Below are 16,751 nucleotides of genomic sequence, written 5' to 3'. Positions count from 1 at the left end.
TAAACTAATTTATAAATTCAATGGAATCCCAATGAAAATACCAACAGACCACATTATGGAGTTAGGCAGGTTGGTACTAAAGTTCACGTGGAAAATATAATGTAAGAATAGCTGGGAAGTCACTGAAAAAGGAAAACCGTGAGGGATTGGGTAGAGGGGAGAGGAAGCTAGCTCTACTAGTCAGTAAATCTAAGGCGTGTACAATTAAAACAGCATGGTACTGGCACATGAACAGACTAACAGACTGTGGAATAAAATTGTGTGGTGACTCTATAATGTGGTCACCTTGGTCAGACTGATCTACATTTTTCAGATACAATCTGATACAAATGGAAAGTACAGAATTAGACCCATGGAATAGACTAAGACAGCATCCCATCTGTACCCCAAATGTGAATTAGAGACCCTGGTTCCTGGGGCCAGTGTTTTTCAGGTGTGAAAAGACAGAAGCATTTAACTCATTGGCTCTTGATTCCTGTTGGTTGAGGATTATCTTTAGCACAGAAATACCCCACACTTCAGGATTATATATGTCTGAGTGACACGTTGGCAACCACAGGCAGCTGACACTCCCATGTCAGAGAAGTCAGGGCCACAAACTGAGCCAGTTTGCATATTTGGAATGATGATCACTGTTAGGTCACTTTGGATTCTTCATTCTAGTGAAGGTAAGGAAAGTGCTACCGTACTCATAGAGGTCATTGACCTTGATTCCTATCAGGAGCTAGGATCATTTCTGTATAATGGTGGCAGAAAGGACTCTGTCTAGAATTCATGGTATTCACTTGAGTATATTTTGGTGCTTTCTTGCCTCTGACAGTGGTAGTAGGGGTAGAGAACAATCAGTGGTTCTATCAGGGTGCACCCAACACGGGGCTTACATCCTTTGGGATAAAGGTTTGAGTCAACTATTGGAGAAGTAGCCAAAACCAGGTAAAGTGCTGGCCAGTGGGGAAGGAAATGTAGAATGGGTGGTTTTAGGAAGGAGATGATGAATATCAATTATGGCCTTGGAATTAGTTGTAGCAGCAAGGATTGAACTATGTTCCACTCACCTTCCTTTATTTAGTCTTTTGTAGAAATAGTGATTGCTACCATCTTGAAGCCTCCATGATAGATTAGACTTATTGGAGGACATGAACAAATTTGAAGGATGGAAAGGGTAGACTGTATTGGACACCTCTTTTGAGCCACTTCACATGGTCTCAGGCCTTATCTTTGATTCCAGCTGTGGCATCATGAGCAATTCTTTTGGGGCTCAGCTCACTGGCATTGTTACTGCCTTACTTCAGGTATGCACTGAGTGTTTTTTGCCTACTCAGATTCACTTGCAGCTCACATGTATACTCCCCAGAAGTATGGCGGAATTAATACTCTGGGGTTAACATTCAGCCAGGGGCTAACAGTTAGTGGTTCTGAGATGTATTTCATAAGGCTCCTCGGAAGATTGCTCATTAAATAACCAGTTGCCAGCATCAGTGACCCACTCAAGGAAAGGTCTTTATATTGTTTTTACCTCCTTCCCTGTTCATTTCCCTGTCATTCACTTCTCCCTCTGAACACCTTCCTAAATAAACTACCTTTATGCAAGCCTTTGCTGTCAGGACAGCCAAAGCTATGACAGAGGTATAGAACATGGGTTGACAAGCTATGGTACATGGCCAAAACCATGTAAATGAAGTTTTTTGTTGTCTTTTTTTTTTTTTTTTTTTTGAGATGGAGTCTCGCTCTGTCTCCCAGGGTGGAGTACAGTGGCGTGATCTTGGCTCACTGCAACCTCCATCTCCTGGGTTCCAGTGACTCTCCCACCTCATCCTCCCGAGTAGCTGGGATTACAGGTGTGCGCTGCCACACCCAGCTAATTTTTTGTATTTTTAGTAGAGACGGGGTTTCACTATGTTGGCCAGGCTGGTCGCGAACTCCTGACCTTGTGATCCACCTGCTTCGGCCTCCCAAAGTGCTGGGATTACAGGTGTGAGCCACTGCATCCGGCCAGTTTTTTATATTTTTAGTAGAGACGAGGTTTCACCACGTTGGTCAGGCTGGTCTTGAACCCCTGACCTCAAGTGATCCGCCCGCCTTGGCCTCCCAAAATGCTGGGATTACAGGCGTGAGCACCGTGCCCAGCTGTAAATAAAGTTTTGTTGGAACACAGCCACACTATTTCTTAATGTGTTGTGTATAACTGCCTTTGTGCTGCAGCTACAGAATTGAGTAGTTGTGAGGAGATCATATAACCTGTAAAGTCTAAAATATTTACAGAATAAATGTGCCATTCCTGTGCATTGATTTCCCAGTGCTGCTGGAACAAGTTACCACAAACTTAGTAACTTAACAAATCTGGTGGCTTAAAACAACACAAATTCTTTTACAGTTCTGGAGGCTAGAAGTCTAAAATCAGTTTCACTGGTTTGATGTCAGAAGTATAGGCAGAGCAGGTTCCTTCTGCAGGCTCTAGGGCAAAATCTGTTTTCTTGCCTTTTCTAGCTTCTTGAGGCTATCTGCATTCCTCGAATCCTAACTCCCCCTTCCCATCATTTCAGTCTCTTGATTCATTGTCACATATGCTACCTGCATTCATCGAATCCTAACTCCCCCTTCCCATCATTCCAGTCTCTTGATTCGTTGTCACATATGCTTCCTGTGTCAAATCTCCCTCTGCCTTGCTCTTATGGGGACACTTGCGATTACATTTAGGACTCACCCAAATAATTCAATATAATTTCCCCATCTCAGTGTCTTTAACTTAGTCACATCTGCAAAGTACCTTTTGCCATATAAGGTGCATTTAAGGATGTAGGGAGTAGGACTTTGATGTCTTTGGGGGCTGCTATTTAGCTTACCACAGGCTTCTGTCTGGTCCCTAAAGATTTACATCCATCCTACATGCAAAACACATTCACCATATTGTAAAAATCTTCCGAAATCTAAACCCATTGCATTAACTCAGGTCTAAAATCTCGTTAAATATCATAACTCAAAAGTCCCAAATCTCATAATCTAATCATCTAACTCCAGTATAGGTGAGTTTCTGGGTATGATTCATCCCAAGACAGAATTCCTCTTTATCTATGGACCTGTGAAACTAGCAAACAAGTTATGTGCTGCTAAAATACTGTGGTAGGACAGGCACAGAATAACAATTATATACATTCCCATTCAGAAAGGGAGACAATGAGAGGAAAGAAAAGAGTCACTAGCACCAGACAATTTTTAAATTTAATCAGGTAAACTTTTAGGTTTCAAGGGTTGGGAATAGTCCCTGTGGCACCCAGCTCTACTCTATGGGCCAGAGGGTTGTGTATGTATTGTGTATGGCTGCTTTTATGTTACAGCAACCAAATCAAGCGGTTGTGGGGTAGTCATATAGCCTGCAAAGCCTGAAATATTTACTAGATTGTTCCCTGTCAGAATATATGCTTGTTGAGGGCAGGAGTCTTTGTGTCTTTTGCTTGCTAAAGTATCCTAAGTGTCTGGAACAGTGTCTGACTCAACACTCATTGAAATGCTGAACTAAAAGAAAAAAATTTAAGCAATTTAATAGAGATGAGAGGGCAAAACTTTTGACATTGCTGAAGTAGTAACCCTATTTATAGATAAAACATTAAAAAAGAGAACTTTTAAAAACATAGCTACATATTAAAATAAATCTACATATTAAAATAGCATACTGTATTCCAATAAAAATTGTAACAGAATGACTGATACCAACATGCATCTTGGTTAACTTGTACTGTGGAGAGAAACAAGTAATTTTTAAGACTTCTGGCAGAAAAAGCTAGTCATTTAAAAGTGAGAAAAACTAAGTCCGACTTCAGCCATTCATGGCAGTTTTCAGTGTCAGAAAAGAATGGGGACAGTGTCTGCAAAGTTTTAAGAAACAGAACATGTGATACAAGAATAATACAGCTAAGCGAATTGTCATTCAAGTACAGGGACAACAAGCAGACTTCCACACTGGAAAGAATTCAGGGACCATAACACCTGTGAGCTTTTCTTGAAAAATAAAATTAAGCATTGAAGTTATATTAAATCAAAAGAGTGAATTCTGTAATAGAGGGGCTACAGGAAATGAATTACCAGTGAGCATTGAATGTATTCAATTATAGAAGTAGGGTTAAACTACTATAGAAATTATGATTAAAGATAGAATATAAATGTTATAATCCATGATAATACAAAAAGGATAATACTAACAAAAATTTGGAGATACACGGGAGGGCAGATGAGAGAGGAGAAAGGTTATGTGCATTAATTTTTTTGCTTTCATAGCTTAACTCTTTTATCTAAAGTTTTATGGCAGCGACAAAAAGAACTAGAATGTAAATCTCCCATATTTCAGAGAGAAAACACATTCACTTAGGAAAACAAAAGACACTCTTACATCTGTATTGTCCAATAAGATAGCCATTAGATACATATGGCTGTTATAGTGAACATTAATTGAACTTTTGTAAAATTAAAAATTCAGTTCATTAGTCACACTAGCTATATTTCAAGTGCTGATTAGACACATTTAGCTTGTGGCTACTATATTGAATGATGGAACATTTTCCGTCATTGAAAAAAGTTCTGTTGGATAACACTGCCTTATAGGAAACAAAGAAAGTACTAAAAATAGAGATGTAACACAAAACAAATTCATAGAATTAACACCAGACATTGCCTATTAAAAGAAATACAGATTAGTTTAAAAATAAAATACAGCTAACTATATGCTACATACTGTGATGTATATAAAACAAGGCAAAGCAAAATTTGAATATAAAAGGAGGGGTGAAAGCATATAAGGCAAACACTACTGAGAGGAAGCTTGGGTGAAGGTATTAATAATTAGAAAATTGAATTAAATGCAAAAAGTTTTGAATGAGACAAGAATGAGGTACTTTATCCAAAATGAGGAGGAACTGTCATGAATTATTTATTAATGTAACACCAAAGTACATAAGCCAAAAATCACAAAAAATGTAAATAGAAACAAAATAGTATCAGCCTTTGTTTTAAAAAGAAGGAAAAACCTAAGGGTAAAAAAGATATGAATAATATACTTGATACAGATTGATTAATACTTATGAAAACCTTACCTTTATAATAGAAAAGTCACCTTTATAAGTATTCATGGAACACTTACAAATTATTCAACATTCAGCACCTGAAAACCTGTTAATTCTAGAATGTGGAAATATAGTAGAGACTTATTCTGTCATTACAGTGCAATCAAGTGATACATTTATTTTGAGAAGAAAATGAACAGATAGTACCCAGATATGTCAAAATGGAAAAATAAAAAGAAAACCTCAACTTTTGGGACAGTATATAAGTAAAAATTGAAATTACAGAATATTTTTAAAATCTAATGATGAAAACCTATGATTTCAACTAAAGCTATGGTCAGAGGAAAATTCATAGTCCTTGGCACTTAAATTACTGAATGAGTGTATTGTTCAGGGCTCCCCAATGCTGACAGTAGAATCTAGTTCATAGATCCTCTTGGAAATCCGGAAAACCAAGCTTGCATCTGACAGAGCCAGAAAGAGTGCATCAGGGAAAAATGCCCATGCTACAAAATTTTTTAAGTGCAGGACACTTCCAAAAAAAGTCTTTTTTTTTTTTTTTTTTTTTTTGAGACAGGGTCTCACTCTGTCACCCAGGTTGGAGTACAGTGGTGCCATCTCAGCTCACTGCAACCTCTGCCTCCTGGGTTCAAGCGGTCCTCCCACCTCAACCTCCCAAGTAGCTGAGACTACAGGCACACCCCATAACACCAGTCTAGTTTTTGTATTATCTGTAGAGACGGGGTTTAGCCATGTTTCCCAGGCTGGTGTTGCACTCCTTAGTTCAAGTGATCCTCCCACCTTGACCTCCCAAAGTGCTGGGATTACAGACATGAGCCACCACACCTGGCCAAATTGCTTTCCTAATTGAAAAAGAAATGAAGGACTATCAGTCAAAACGTCTTCCTCTTGGTTTCCTAATGGAGGGAGTCAGAGTTGTAGACCATTTTGGATTATGTGAGAGGAGTTGAGGAAGTGGAGAGATTGATAGCGGTAGTATAAATGCATGGGGAGCTAAAGAAGGGAGGGTAAAAGGTTAAAAACCTCTTTAAAGCATGGACATGGAATTTTGTAGCTAGTTCACACCTCTGCCTGTTTTTGAAGCTCAGCAGAAAGGTCTGAAGCCATTGATAATTTTAGAAAGCCATGCCAAAGAGAGATACCTCATGAGTTAATTATTTTTGTTAATTTATTTTAAAAAGTTATGTCTAGTCTGATGGGATTTTAGGATTTGGGGGTATGTCAGACTAGGACTCTTTATACCATTGTCCTTAGTTTATTTTTTATGCTAATTATCAGTATCTAAAATTATGGGGAAAGGGTTGTTTTGTTTACGTGATTATCTTTCTTCCTCCCAGAATGATAAGTTCCATGAAGGCAAAGGACTTTTTGCTTTTTACTAATTTTGCTCATTGCTTTATTCTTGAATTAGAACAGTTTTCTACGCAGTAGTCTTAGCACATATACAAAGAATATGCTCCATAAATATTTGTTGAATTAGTAGCTGCATTAAGATAATTATGGGACAATTGGAAACTGGCTAGGGGTGAACTCCATGGGAGAGATTTTAATTGATCTTATGTTAACCAATTTGATTTTTCTTAGTCTCACTAAAGACATGACTGGAAAAGAAGATGTATACCGAGGCCCGGCCATCAGAGCTCTCTGCAGGATCACCGATGTAAGTTATCTGTTTCACTGAGTTACCAAATGGAACACTATGTTTATCTGCAGGTGGCCATGTAGATTTAGTAGGATTTCCTAGTCTGACTTGGTGAATTTTCAGTATAAGAGAAACATGATCACCAGAAAGGCTTTTGTGGCTCCAGCCTTTCTTTTTTCTTCAGATTTTTTTCCTTTATTTATGTTAGTCCATTTTCTCTCTTTATTTGCCCCCTTGAACTGTTGTAGTGAGGGTACATTGCTTGCAGGAAACAAAAACCCATTCAAATTTATCTTAAAAAGCTTTATTATAGGACACAAATCTCAGAATTTGAGGTGAAGCTTATAGGTAGATACCAGGGCAAGAAATTGGGCAGCTTTAAGAATTCAACAGCAGATTTTTTTTCTTTTTCTTTTTTTTTTTTTTTTTTGAGGTCTTTTTTTTTTTTAAATTTAATTTAATTTTATTTTTTTATTGATCATTCTTGGGTGTTTCTCGCAGAGGGGGATTTGGCAGGGTCATAGGACAATAGTGGACGGAAGGTCAGCAGATAAACAAGTGAACAAAGGTCTCTGGTTTTCCTAGGCAGAGGACCCTGCGGCCTTCCGCAGTGTTTGTGTCCCTGGGTACTTGAGATTAGGGAGTGGTGATGACTCTTAACGAGCATGCTGCCTTCAAGCATCTGTTTAACAAAGCACATCGTGCACCGCCCTTAATCCATTTAACCCTGAGTGGACACAGCACATGTTTCAGAGAGCACAGGATTGGGGGTAAGGTCATAGATCAACAGGATCCCAAGGCAGAAGAATTTTTCTTAGTACAGAACAAAATGAAAAGTCTCCCATGTCTAAGGGCACCATTGAGCATGTTATGCCCAGACCGTTAGTTCCCCAAAGAAGACCACCAGAGTCCAGAGTCAAAGCCAAGCGGCAAGGATCTTTACTACAAGTTCGAACCTCGTCCCTCCATTCCACAGCATACAAGAGGGCCCTGAACAATGCGAGTGTTTGCATTTTATAGCCTGAAAGTTACAGGGGAACAAAGGAATTCTTTGGTTCCCGCTCTTTCAGTAAAACTTTGAACGGCTGTCTCCTTATCGGAGACTTTCCTGGTGGTGTTTGTACTGGGCTCAGGAAGTTTGAGAGATATATGGCTATATGTGGTGGGATGGGAGGATGGGATGTGTTTGTACTGGGCTCGTTTGTTTTGAGCCCGGGGCTGAGGAATGTGCCCAGCTCCTTTCAAGCACTGAGTGAACGAGACTCCGTCTGCAATCCCGGCACCTCGGGAGGCCGAGGCTGGCGGATCACTCGCGGTTAGGAGCTGGGGACCAGCCCGGCCAACACAGCGAAACCCCGTCTCCACCAAAAAAATACGAAAACCAGTCAGGCGTGGCGGCGCCACTCGGCAGGCTGAGGCAGGAGAATCAGGCAGGGAGGTTGCAGTGAGCCGAGATGGCAGCAGTACAGTCCAGCTTCGGCTGGGCATCAGAGGGAGACCGTGGAAAGAGAGGGAGAGGGAGACCCCACCGCCCAGGCTGGAGTGCAGTGGCATGATCTTGGCTCACTGCAACCTCCGCCTCCCGGGTTCAAGTAATTCTCCTGCCTCAGCCTCCTGAGTAGCTGGGATTTCAGGTACCCACCACCACACCTGGCTAATTTTTTTTTTTTTGTAGCAGTTTGAACAAACTGAAAACTTTATTCTTCTGTGTGAGCTGAACTCAAGTTTCAGAATAATCATCGCCATGTGGGAGGCTTTTTGTTAAAATGCAGAAGAAATCTCAAAATACTGTATTTATATCTGCCTTCCACTGCTGCCAATATAGTAAGCATCTCCTACACAATCAACAATAAACAGCAAATGATGCAGTTCATAGAGTATTTTGCACTTGGAAAAAAATATATATCTGAATTGTAAAAAGAAGTGTTTGGATTTTGTATGTCTTTTTTATTATTGTTAAAATACTAAATGAAACTTCTCAGCCTGGCATCTTTTCCTCTATCTCAATAGCTTATCCTAGAGCCAGAAAAAGCCTTCAGGAGACAATGTCTTCTGGCTTCCAGATAAAACTTATCCAAATTTTTTGGCAACTCATCCCTAATGATTTTAAAATTTGAAAAGGCTTGTCTTTTTGTCTATCCTTAAAAGCAATATCAAGTATTATGTCCTAAGGGGGATCTAAGGAGTGGGGGAAATTTATTGTTCCTCCTCACCACAGTACAGTCCACAACCGCTGGCTGGCCCACAGGTGGCTCAGCACTTCCCTAGTCAGGGTGTCCCACCTCTAGGAAAGCGCCAGCACTGAAGGTCACCCAGTGTCATTCTTTGTATGCAGTACACTCTTGGCCACCAAACAGTATTGTGAAATACAGATCATTCAGCCGCTACCACCATCACTACTCCTATAGGGCACAAGAAAGCAATCTCCAATCTCTTTTATAAATGAACAGTCCTAACTTCTAGGCTCAGAGATGATAGATAAAACTTAGCTGTTGCAATTATATAATTCCCTGACATGAAATTTTATTGGATTTAATATCTACATGATATAGCCATTTAAGAGTATAACTTGAGGAAAAAGGAAAGATCTATCTGATCAAAAAACATGTTGGGGTGGCCTATCAGAATCTTAAACTTCCCCTTTAGCATCTATAATGAAGATATAGATGAAGTGCATTCATTCCATAATTACTGAGCTCCTATTATATGCCAGGCACTGAGCACCTGCTCATCAGCTCATTGACAATAGCCATGCTCAAGATCCACACTCCTCATGTAACTTTCTGATTATAATTGATCTTCCCAGATAAGATTTCCCCAACAGGAGCGATAATCCAGTTCACTTGGTGGGTATAAGTATAAAAGAATGCACTGGCATTCTGTTATGCACATAACTTCCTAAGAGTTTGATTTAATGTGACAAAAAACATGAATACCTTTGTGTGAACTGACAAAATCCACTTCTGGAACTGCAAAGCCAAGGACCGTATCCATGACCTTCACACTACACCAGCTTGGAGCCATCGTTTTTGACTTCTCTCATAACTCACTTCTATTCCAAGAACAACAAGTCTTCCTCCTTACTTCCTAGGACATTTGCTTTGGTGTCTCAAAATAATGGATAGTCAGGGACATTGGAGTTTGGATATGCCTATATTAAGAAGTCTTCCAAGTAGGGTAAATGAAGATTTTCCTAGGGTATGGTAAGACTGCAAGGAATACCCAGGCAATATCCTCAAATCTGTCTGAGGAGAGTTTTAAAGGAATAAATTTCCAGATCTTCCCTATGAAATATTTTCCAAAACCAGGCCGATGCCCAGCTAATTTTTGTATTTTTAGTAGAAACAGGGTTTCACCATGTTGGCCAGGCTGTTCACTGTGGTGATCCATCATGTACTAGACCCAGGCCCTCTTACTGAAACATTTAAGAGAGAGAATCTGATTAGTCAGCAATAGGCCAGTAGCTTATATCCACCTGTGTCTGAGTCAGGTGTTTAACATTGATCCAGTTCATTATATCTGGAGGGATGAGATCATGTAGTATGTTAGGCTGTCTCTTTCTGGGAACTCTGAGTAGGAAGGGTAGGCCAGGCATTACCAAGCAAATTGAATAATAGCTATATACCCATGCTTGGGTATATTTTAGGTGTATGTTTGTAACCTTCTTAAGTTGTAAAGGTTGAGCAGGACCAAATTATACATCTGATAAATCTGGATCCTAGAAGGAGTAATAGAAATGCTTTAATATTTTTTGGTGCACTGTTGTTCTGTTGTGATTGTTTTTTATTTTTTGCATTACATTGGTAGCAGTGTGAGACTTGACCATGCTAGTGCTAGCAATAAAACTCTTTTTTTCATCTGAATATTGCCCTCAGTCTTTTTACTCATCTTTCTCTGCCACCACCTTCCCAGTGCTTTTTCCCAGTTAAAGTTAAAAAGAACTGTATTTCCAGAGGATTTTATGTTGAGGGCTCACTATAGTAGTACACTACACATTTAATTCTTTATATATCTCAGATAATCAGGGATTACGTTTGATTTCTAGGACTCTCTGGGATCTATATATAATATGTGCCCTTCACATAGAGGAATCTTCATAACTTCAAAAGCAGGCTCCATCTCCATATAGGGATTTCTTTATAACTTTCCTGATGGGTTCAGCCTCTGCTTGTGTATTTCTTCCAAACTGAGATTCTCCGTTTTGAGACAGTTTATTTCATTGTTGAACAGTTATTCTTCTTTATATATAATCTTAAATGTTCTTTCTTAAAGCTTCAACTTCGTTGTTTGGGTTCTGCCCTTTGGGATATTATTACTATATTATCATCCTTTTGGTGCATTCTAAATATTTGCACAGAAACAAATATAAGATTGGTTTTTGAAAATTATTTTGAAGCATAAGAGTAATTTTGCGTAAACATGTTTTTCCTTAACAATTTTTTCTTTTTGAATGTTATTAGGGAACAATGTTGCAAGCCATTGAAAGATACATGAAGCAGGCCATTGTGGATAAAGTTTCCAGTGTATCCAGTTCAGCACTGGTATCTTCCCTGGTAAGTGAACAAGCAGCTTCCTAGTTCTTAAGCATGGTACAGTTTTGAGTTGTGAAAACAAAGTATAACTACGATTCTCTCACAAATGAAACAGTTAAAAATATGTATACACCTCTATTACTTTATCCAAGTGTGTTTTATCTAGAGCAGGGGTCCCCACCCCAGGGCTTCAGACCAGTACTGGTCTGTGACCTGTCAGGAACTGGGCTGCACAGCAGGTGGTGAGTGGCAGGCAAGTGAGCATTGCTGCCTGAGCTCCGCCTCCTGCCAGACCAGCAGCAGTGTTAGATTCTCATAGGAGCTCGAACCCTATTGTGAGCTGCGCATGCAGGGATCTAGGTTGCTGGCCTCATATGAGAATCTAATGCCTAATGATCTGAGGTGGAACAGTTTCATCCAAAAACTATCCCCATGCCCTCTGTCCATGGGAAAATTGTCTTCCATAAAACCAATCCCTGGTGCCAAAAAGGTTGGAGATTGCTGATCTATAGGATCATTGAGCAATTAAAAACATAAAATGTTTGTATGTTTGAAAGGTTTTGGAAATCTGAAAGTTATGTTGTACACATAATAAAAGAGGGGTAAGTGTGGGGTATGGGACAGGAAAGAAACCTAGGACCCTTTTCTTTCATTTAAAATCTTCTTTATGACCTGCCTTTATGACTTCTACTACTTGTCTCTTTGTCCTCTGCTTTTTCTGGTGCCCTTTGTCTACGTGTATCCTTCAATCCAAAGTTTCCTGTCCCACTTCTGAATTTCCTCCCAGGAAGTGGTCTTTTTTTCAGTAATATATTTTTCTTTCCGTTTTTCAGCAGAACACAATTTATACATTAAAACCTATCACATTGCATTTGATTAACGTCAGTTACCTATATGTGAATGTGTAAGACATCTAAATACAAGAGTTCCTGATTCTGGAATATAATCGGCTGAGTTTTATAGCAGAGAATATACTAGTACTCTCTTTCTTCCAGGGGAGTTTCCTGGAAGTAAAGCTTGTTATGATAACGTTATTTAAGCACCATTCTGTTGACTGTCCATCCCCATCCTGTTCTTCCTCTTTCATTACTTCCTTTTACACACCTCTCCCAGCTTACATATACTCACCTTTGTAACAGGTATGGGAGAAAATACTTCTGGTTTATCAGTTGCTGCAGGAGTAAAGACACTAAATAGACTTACAAGAGCTACATAGTTTTCTTCCTCTTGGGAAATGTCTGTGATTTTCAAAGAAAACTAACTCATGTTTCTAAGCTTCTAGTGACCAAGCATTATTTATTCTCATTTTTTTTCTGTATTTAGCACATGATGAAGATAAGCTATGATGTGGTTAAGCGCTGGATCAATGAAGCCCAAGAAGCTGCGTCAAGTGATAATATTATGGTCCAGGTATTGTCATTGAATCACATTAGCTTGTCTCAGGATCAGCATTCTTTAAACCTGTATTGTAGGGACAGTGTATTGATTCCCTAGATAAACATTAACTAAAGGCAAATTAAGCAGCTACTAGTACGTATTCTGAAGTAGGAATCTCACTAATTATGATTACTGCCGTTTGAATACTGCCCTTCAAGTGTTTCATAGAAGCTAGATGACCCTTTGTAGGAATATTTGGGAAAGATTGTTACATTCAGTAGTAGATTGAGATGCTCATGGCAGTCTTTTATTTGAAAAATAATTTGTGTAAAAAGATAATTCCAAGTTCTGAGGCCTTGATTATAGGCATTATAAAAATCATATGGAGCAGCTTTTACTTTATGAAACTTTGAAACCATTTTGTCAAAAAGAGCTTCTTTTGATATTTATTAGGTTATTCTTAAGAGGAATAAGATTAAATTCTTCACTGGAAATTGTATGTAAAGTACCCCATTTTATTTGAGAGGGCGTTTATGCCCTCTTGATGTTTATAACTTCTATGGTAGCATATTCAGTTATTAGGAAACAGAGTAGTCATTTTTCCCTTGGGAAACACTCTCGTTCTCCTGACTCTGATCATGTGTTTTTATACAAAGTGTCAAGATGATGACACTCTTGTAGCCTGCTTTAGGAGATTAATCCTTTAATTACTAAGGTGGCCACAGATGATGTAAAACCACTCGTAGAGACAGATAGTACCAGTAAAGCCCTGGACCCGAGAGCGTGTGTACTGAGGATGTGTGAGCCAGTGTTGAGCCTGCTAGAGCCATCTTCAGATTGTATGTCACCTCCCTTATACCTGCCAGTCTGAATTGACAGCTTCTGGGGGGTAAATTAGAAACGTTTAATCTTTTCAGTCTTGCCTGTGTTTAGTTCAGTGTGAAAAAAATATTTGTGTACATGTGACCTGGGTATTTTAAAGAAATCTTTAATCTAGTTCCATGTAATTCTATTTTTGTGTAAATATTTTGACATCTTTCTAATCCATGTGCTACCTTCTTTTTCATGTTCTTTAGTACCATGCACTGGGAGTCCTGTATCACCTTAGAAAGAATGATCGACTTGCTGTTTCCAAGATGTTGAATAAGTTTACTAAATCTGGTCTCAAGTCACAGTTTGCTTACTGCATGCTGATCCGAATTGCCAGTCGCTTACTAAAAGAAACTGAGGATGGGTAAGTGTCTTCACCTAAACCTGGGTTATTTTCCATTTGCAAAGTTAATATACCTTAGAGTTTATTTCCTTTATGAATTTTTTTGAGGCAGTGCTAACTTTACAGATGAGCTCAGTGTTTTTCAATTTTTAAAAAAAATTATGGAATTTCAAGTTACACTTTTTTTAACCTTACTGTATGCTCTTGTATATGTACTTAATTATTAATAGCACATTAACAAACTGATATTGAACAAAAAATATATGCATTGATCATAAGATATATAGATAATTAAATATGAACGTTGGCAGGGACATTAAGAATTATCCTATCTATCCCTTTTATTTTTATAAAAGAGAATGTTGAAGTACTGCATTTAGTGGTTTGCCTAAGATCATTCCACAAGTCTGAGGCACATAAGATGTGACCAAATATACTTTAGCAGTCTTTCGAAGGCTAGGGAAGGGCAGGAATGAGAGCTCTTTTGAGGTATAGTAAGCTGGGCATGGATCTAGGGAGCAAAGAAGACCCCTTCCCCAGCCTGAAGGCTTATGGCTGAGCTCTAAAACAAAGATTTCTTATGTGGCCTGGCAAACTGAGGTGTAACACAGAGAAAGATCTCTAGAATCTGCCACTACTACTAATGCCCTGCTGAAAGGGGAAACCTGATCTGTTCCTCAGATCATTTGTAAACAGCAGATAGCTGAATTTAATTAAAGCTGCAGCAAAGTCCTGACCCAGATCGACTATTAGCTGCTAAAAATGAAAAAGGACCTGCACTTTTCTAATGATAAGTATTAGTTACATCAGTCTTTACTGCACCTTTATAAGCAGTGTCTAGCAAACAATCAAAAAATACAAAGGCAGTGACATGTAACCCATAAACAAGAGGAAAAAAAACAGTCAGGAGAAGCTGACTTACAGATGACCCACATATAGAAATTAGGAGGCAGTGACTTTAGAAATTACTAGGCAGTGACTTTTAAACAACTTCTCTAAAGTGAACACCCAAAGGGGTTTTGTAAAGTGAACTTTTGTAACTTTTGTAAATTACATCTTTCCACTAAAGAGTGGAAAAGATGGACAAAATGTGTAAATGGGTAAGGAATTCAATAGATAAATAGAAACTAGAAAAAAATCTTGAACCAAAAAATACAATATCAAAAATAAAAATTTATTTGAAGCACTTAATAGCAGATTGGACACAGTGGAAAAAAGATTAGAGAACTTAAAGACAAGTCAATAAAAATTGTCCAAACTGAAGCATAGGGAGAAAAATAAGAAAAGAAAATAAAAGAATAGAACATCTGAAGCCTAGGGAATATATCAAAAAGTCTAATACTTGTGTAATGAGTCTCAGAAGGAAAGGAAACAGAATGGAATAGAATAAATCTTTGAAGAGATAATGGATATGTTAGTCCATTTTCATGCTGCTGATAAAGACATACCCGAGACTGGGCAATTTACAAAAGGAAGAAGTTTAATGGACTTACAATTCCACGTGGCTGGGGAAGCCTCACAATCATGGTGGAAGGTAAAGGAGGAACAAGTCACGTCTTGAATGGATGGCAGCAGGCAAAGAGAGAGAGAGCGCTTGTGCAGGGAAACTCCCATTTTTAAAACCATCAGATCTCATGAGACTTACTATCATGAGAAGAGCATGGGAAACACTTGCCCCCATGATTCAATTACCTCCCACTTGGTCCCTCCCATAACATGTGGAAATTCAAGATGAGATTTGGGTGGGGACACAGGCAAACCATATCAATGGATGAGAATTTTCCAAAATGAATGAAAGGGGCTGGGTGCGGTGGCTCATGGCTGTAATCCTAGCACTTTGGGAGGCTGAGGCAGGTGAATCGCTTGAGCTCAGGAGTTCAAGACAAGCCTGGGCAACATGGCGAAACCCCATCTCTATCAGAAGAAAATACAAAAATTAGCCAGGCATGGTGACGCAGGCCTGTGGTCCCAGCTACTCAGGAGGCTGAGGTGGGAGGATCGGTTGAGCATGGGAGGCTGGGAGGCAGAGGTTACAGTGACCTGAGATGACACCACTGCGCTCCAACCTGGGTGACAGAGTGAGATCCCCATCTCAAAAAATAACAACAACAAACCCAAAATGAATCCAAGATGGCCAGTGACACTCAAGTAGGATAAATAAAAGCCACACCTAATCATAACCTAGTCATATATATTACAAGTAAAAAGTTGAAAACCAAAAGAGAAAGAATGAAAGAAAAGCTTGAAAGTCGCCTTTTTTTTTAAAAAAAAAGACACATTAAATTCATTAGATTCAGGGAAACAAAAATAAGAATGGTTGACTTCTCATTAGAAAAATGGATACGAGAGGATAATGGACATCTTAAAATTGTTGAAACAAATAACTGAAAATCTGGAGTTCTATACTCTAAAAGTATTCTTCCAAATGAAGGTGAAATTAAAACATTTTCGACCAGGAAAAAACAAAAACCTGAAAGGATTTGTGTCTGCATACCTGCATCATGAAGGATGCTAAAAGGAGTTTTTCCAGCTAAAAAGAAATGATAGTAGATGGATGCCTGGATCTTCAGGAGGAATGAAGAAGAAGAGAAAGGGTAAATGTGTAGGTAAATTAAAAGGTAAATATGTAGGTAAATTATAAATATATACAATTTTTACTAAAACCAGCAGCAAATTATGGGGCTTATATATATGTAGAAGTGAAATATATGAAAATAGTAGTATAAAGGGCATGAGGGAGAAAAATGGACATTTGTAAAGTTTTTGTATCATTCATGCAGTAGTATATTATTTGATGATACACTGTGATAAGGATGAATGTTGTAATCTCTTGAGGATGAATATTATAACTAACAAAAAAATCTTTGTAAAACATATAGATCTTAAATGTCAACAGAGAAGATAAAATGGAA

General features: G+C 38.6%; 1 protein-coding gene across 1 annotated transcript in view; it reads left to right on the top strand.

The window, feature by feature from the left end:
* COPG2 (COPI coat complex subunit gamma 2) overlaps window positions 1–16,751 on the top strand; it is a 158,405-nt gene that overhangs the window by 46,251 nt on the left and 95,403 nt on the right. Inside the window, exons 6-9 of the mRNA XM_031013057.3 lie at window positions 6,660–6,735; window positions 11,178–11,270; window positions 12,573–12,659; window positions 13,703–13,860. Coding sequence (XP_030868917.1) covers window positions 6,660–6,735; window positions 11,178–11,270; window positions 12,573–12,659; window positions 13,703–13,860 — 414 coding nt within the window. The remainder of the gene's footprint in view (window positions 1–6,659; window positions 6,736–11,177; window positions 11,271–12,572; window positions 12,660–13,702; window positions 13,861–16,751) is intronic.

This window comes from Gorilla gorilla, chromosome 6 (genome assembly GCF_029281585.2).
Source record: "Gorilla gorilla gorilla isolate KB3781 chromosome 6, NHGRI_mGorGor1-v2.1_pri, whole genome shotgun sequence".
Lineage (NCBI taxonomy): Eukaryota > Metazoa > Chordata > Mammalia > Primates > Hominidae > Gorilla > Gorilla gorilla.
Note: the sequence above shows the minus strand (reverse complement) of the source record. Positions and strands in the feature narration are given on the sequence as shown.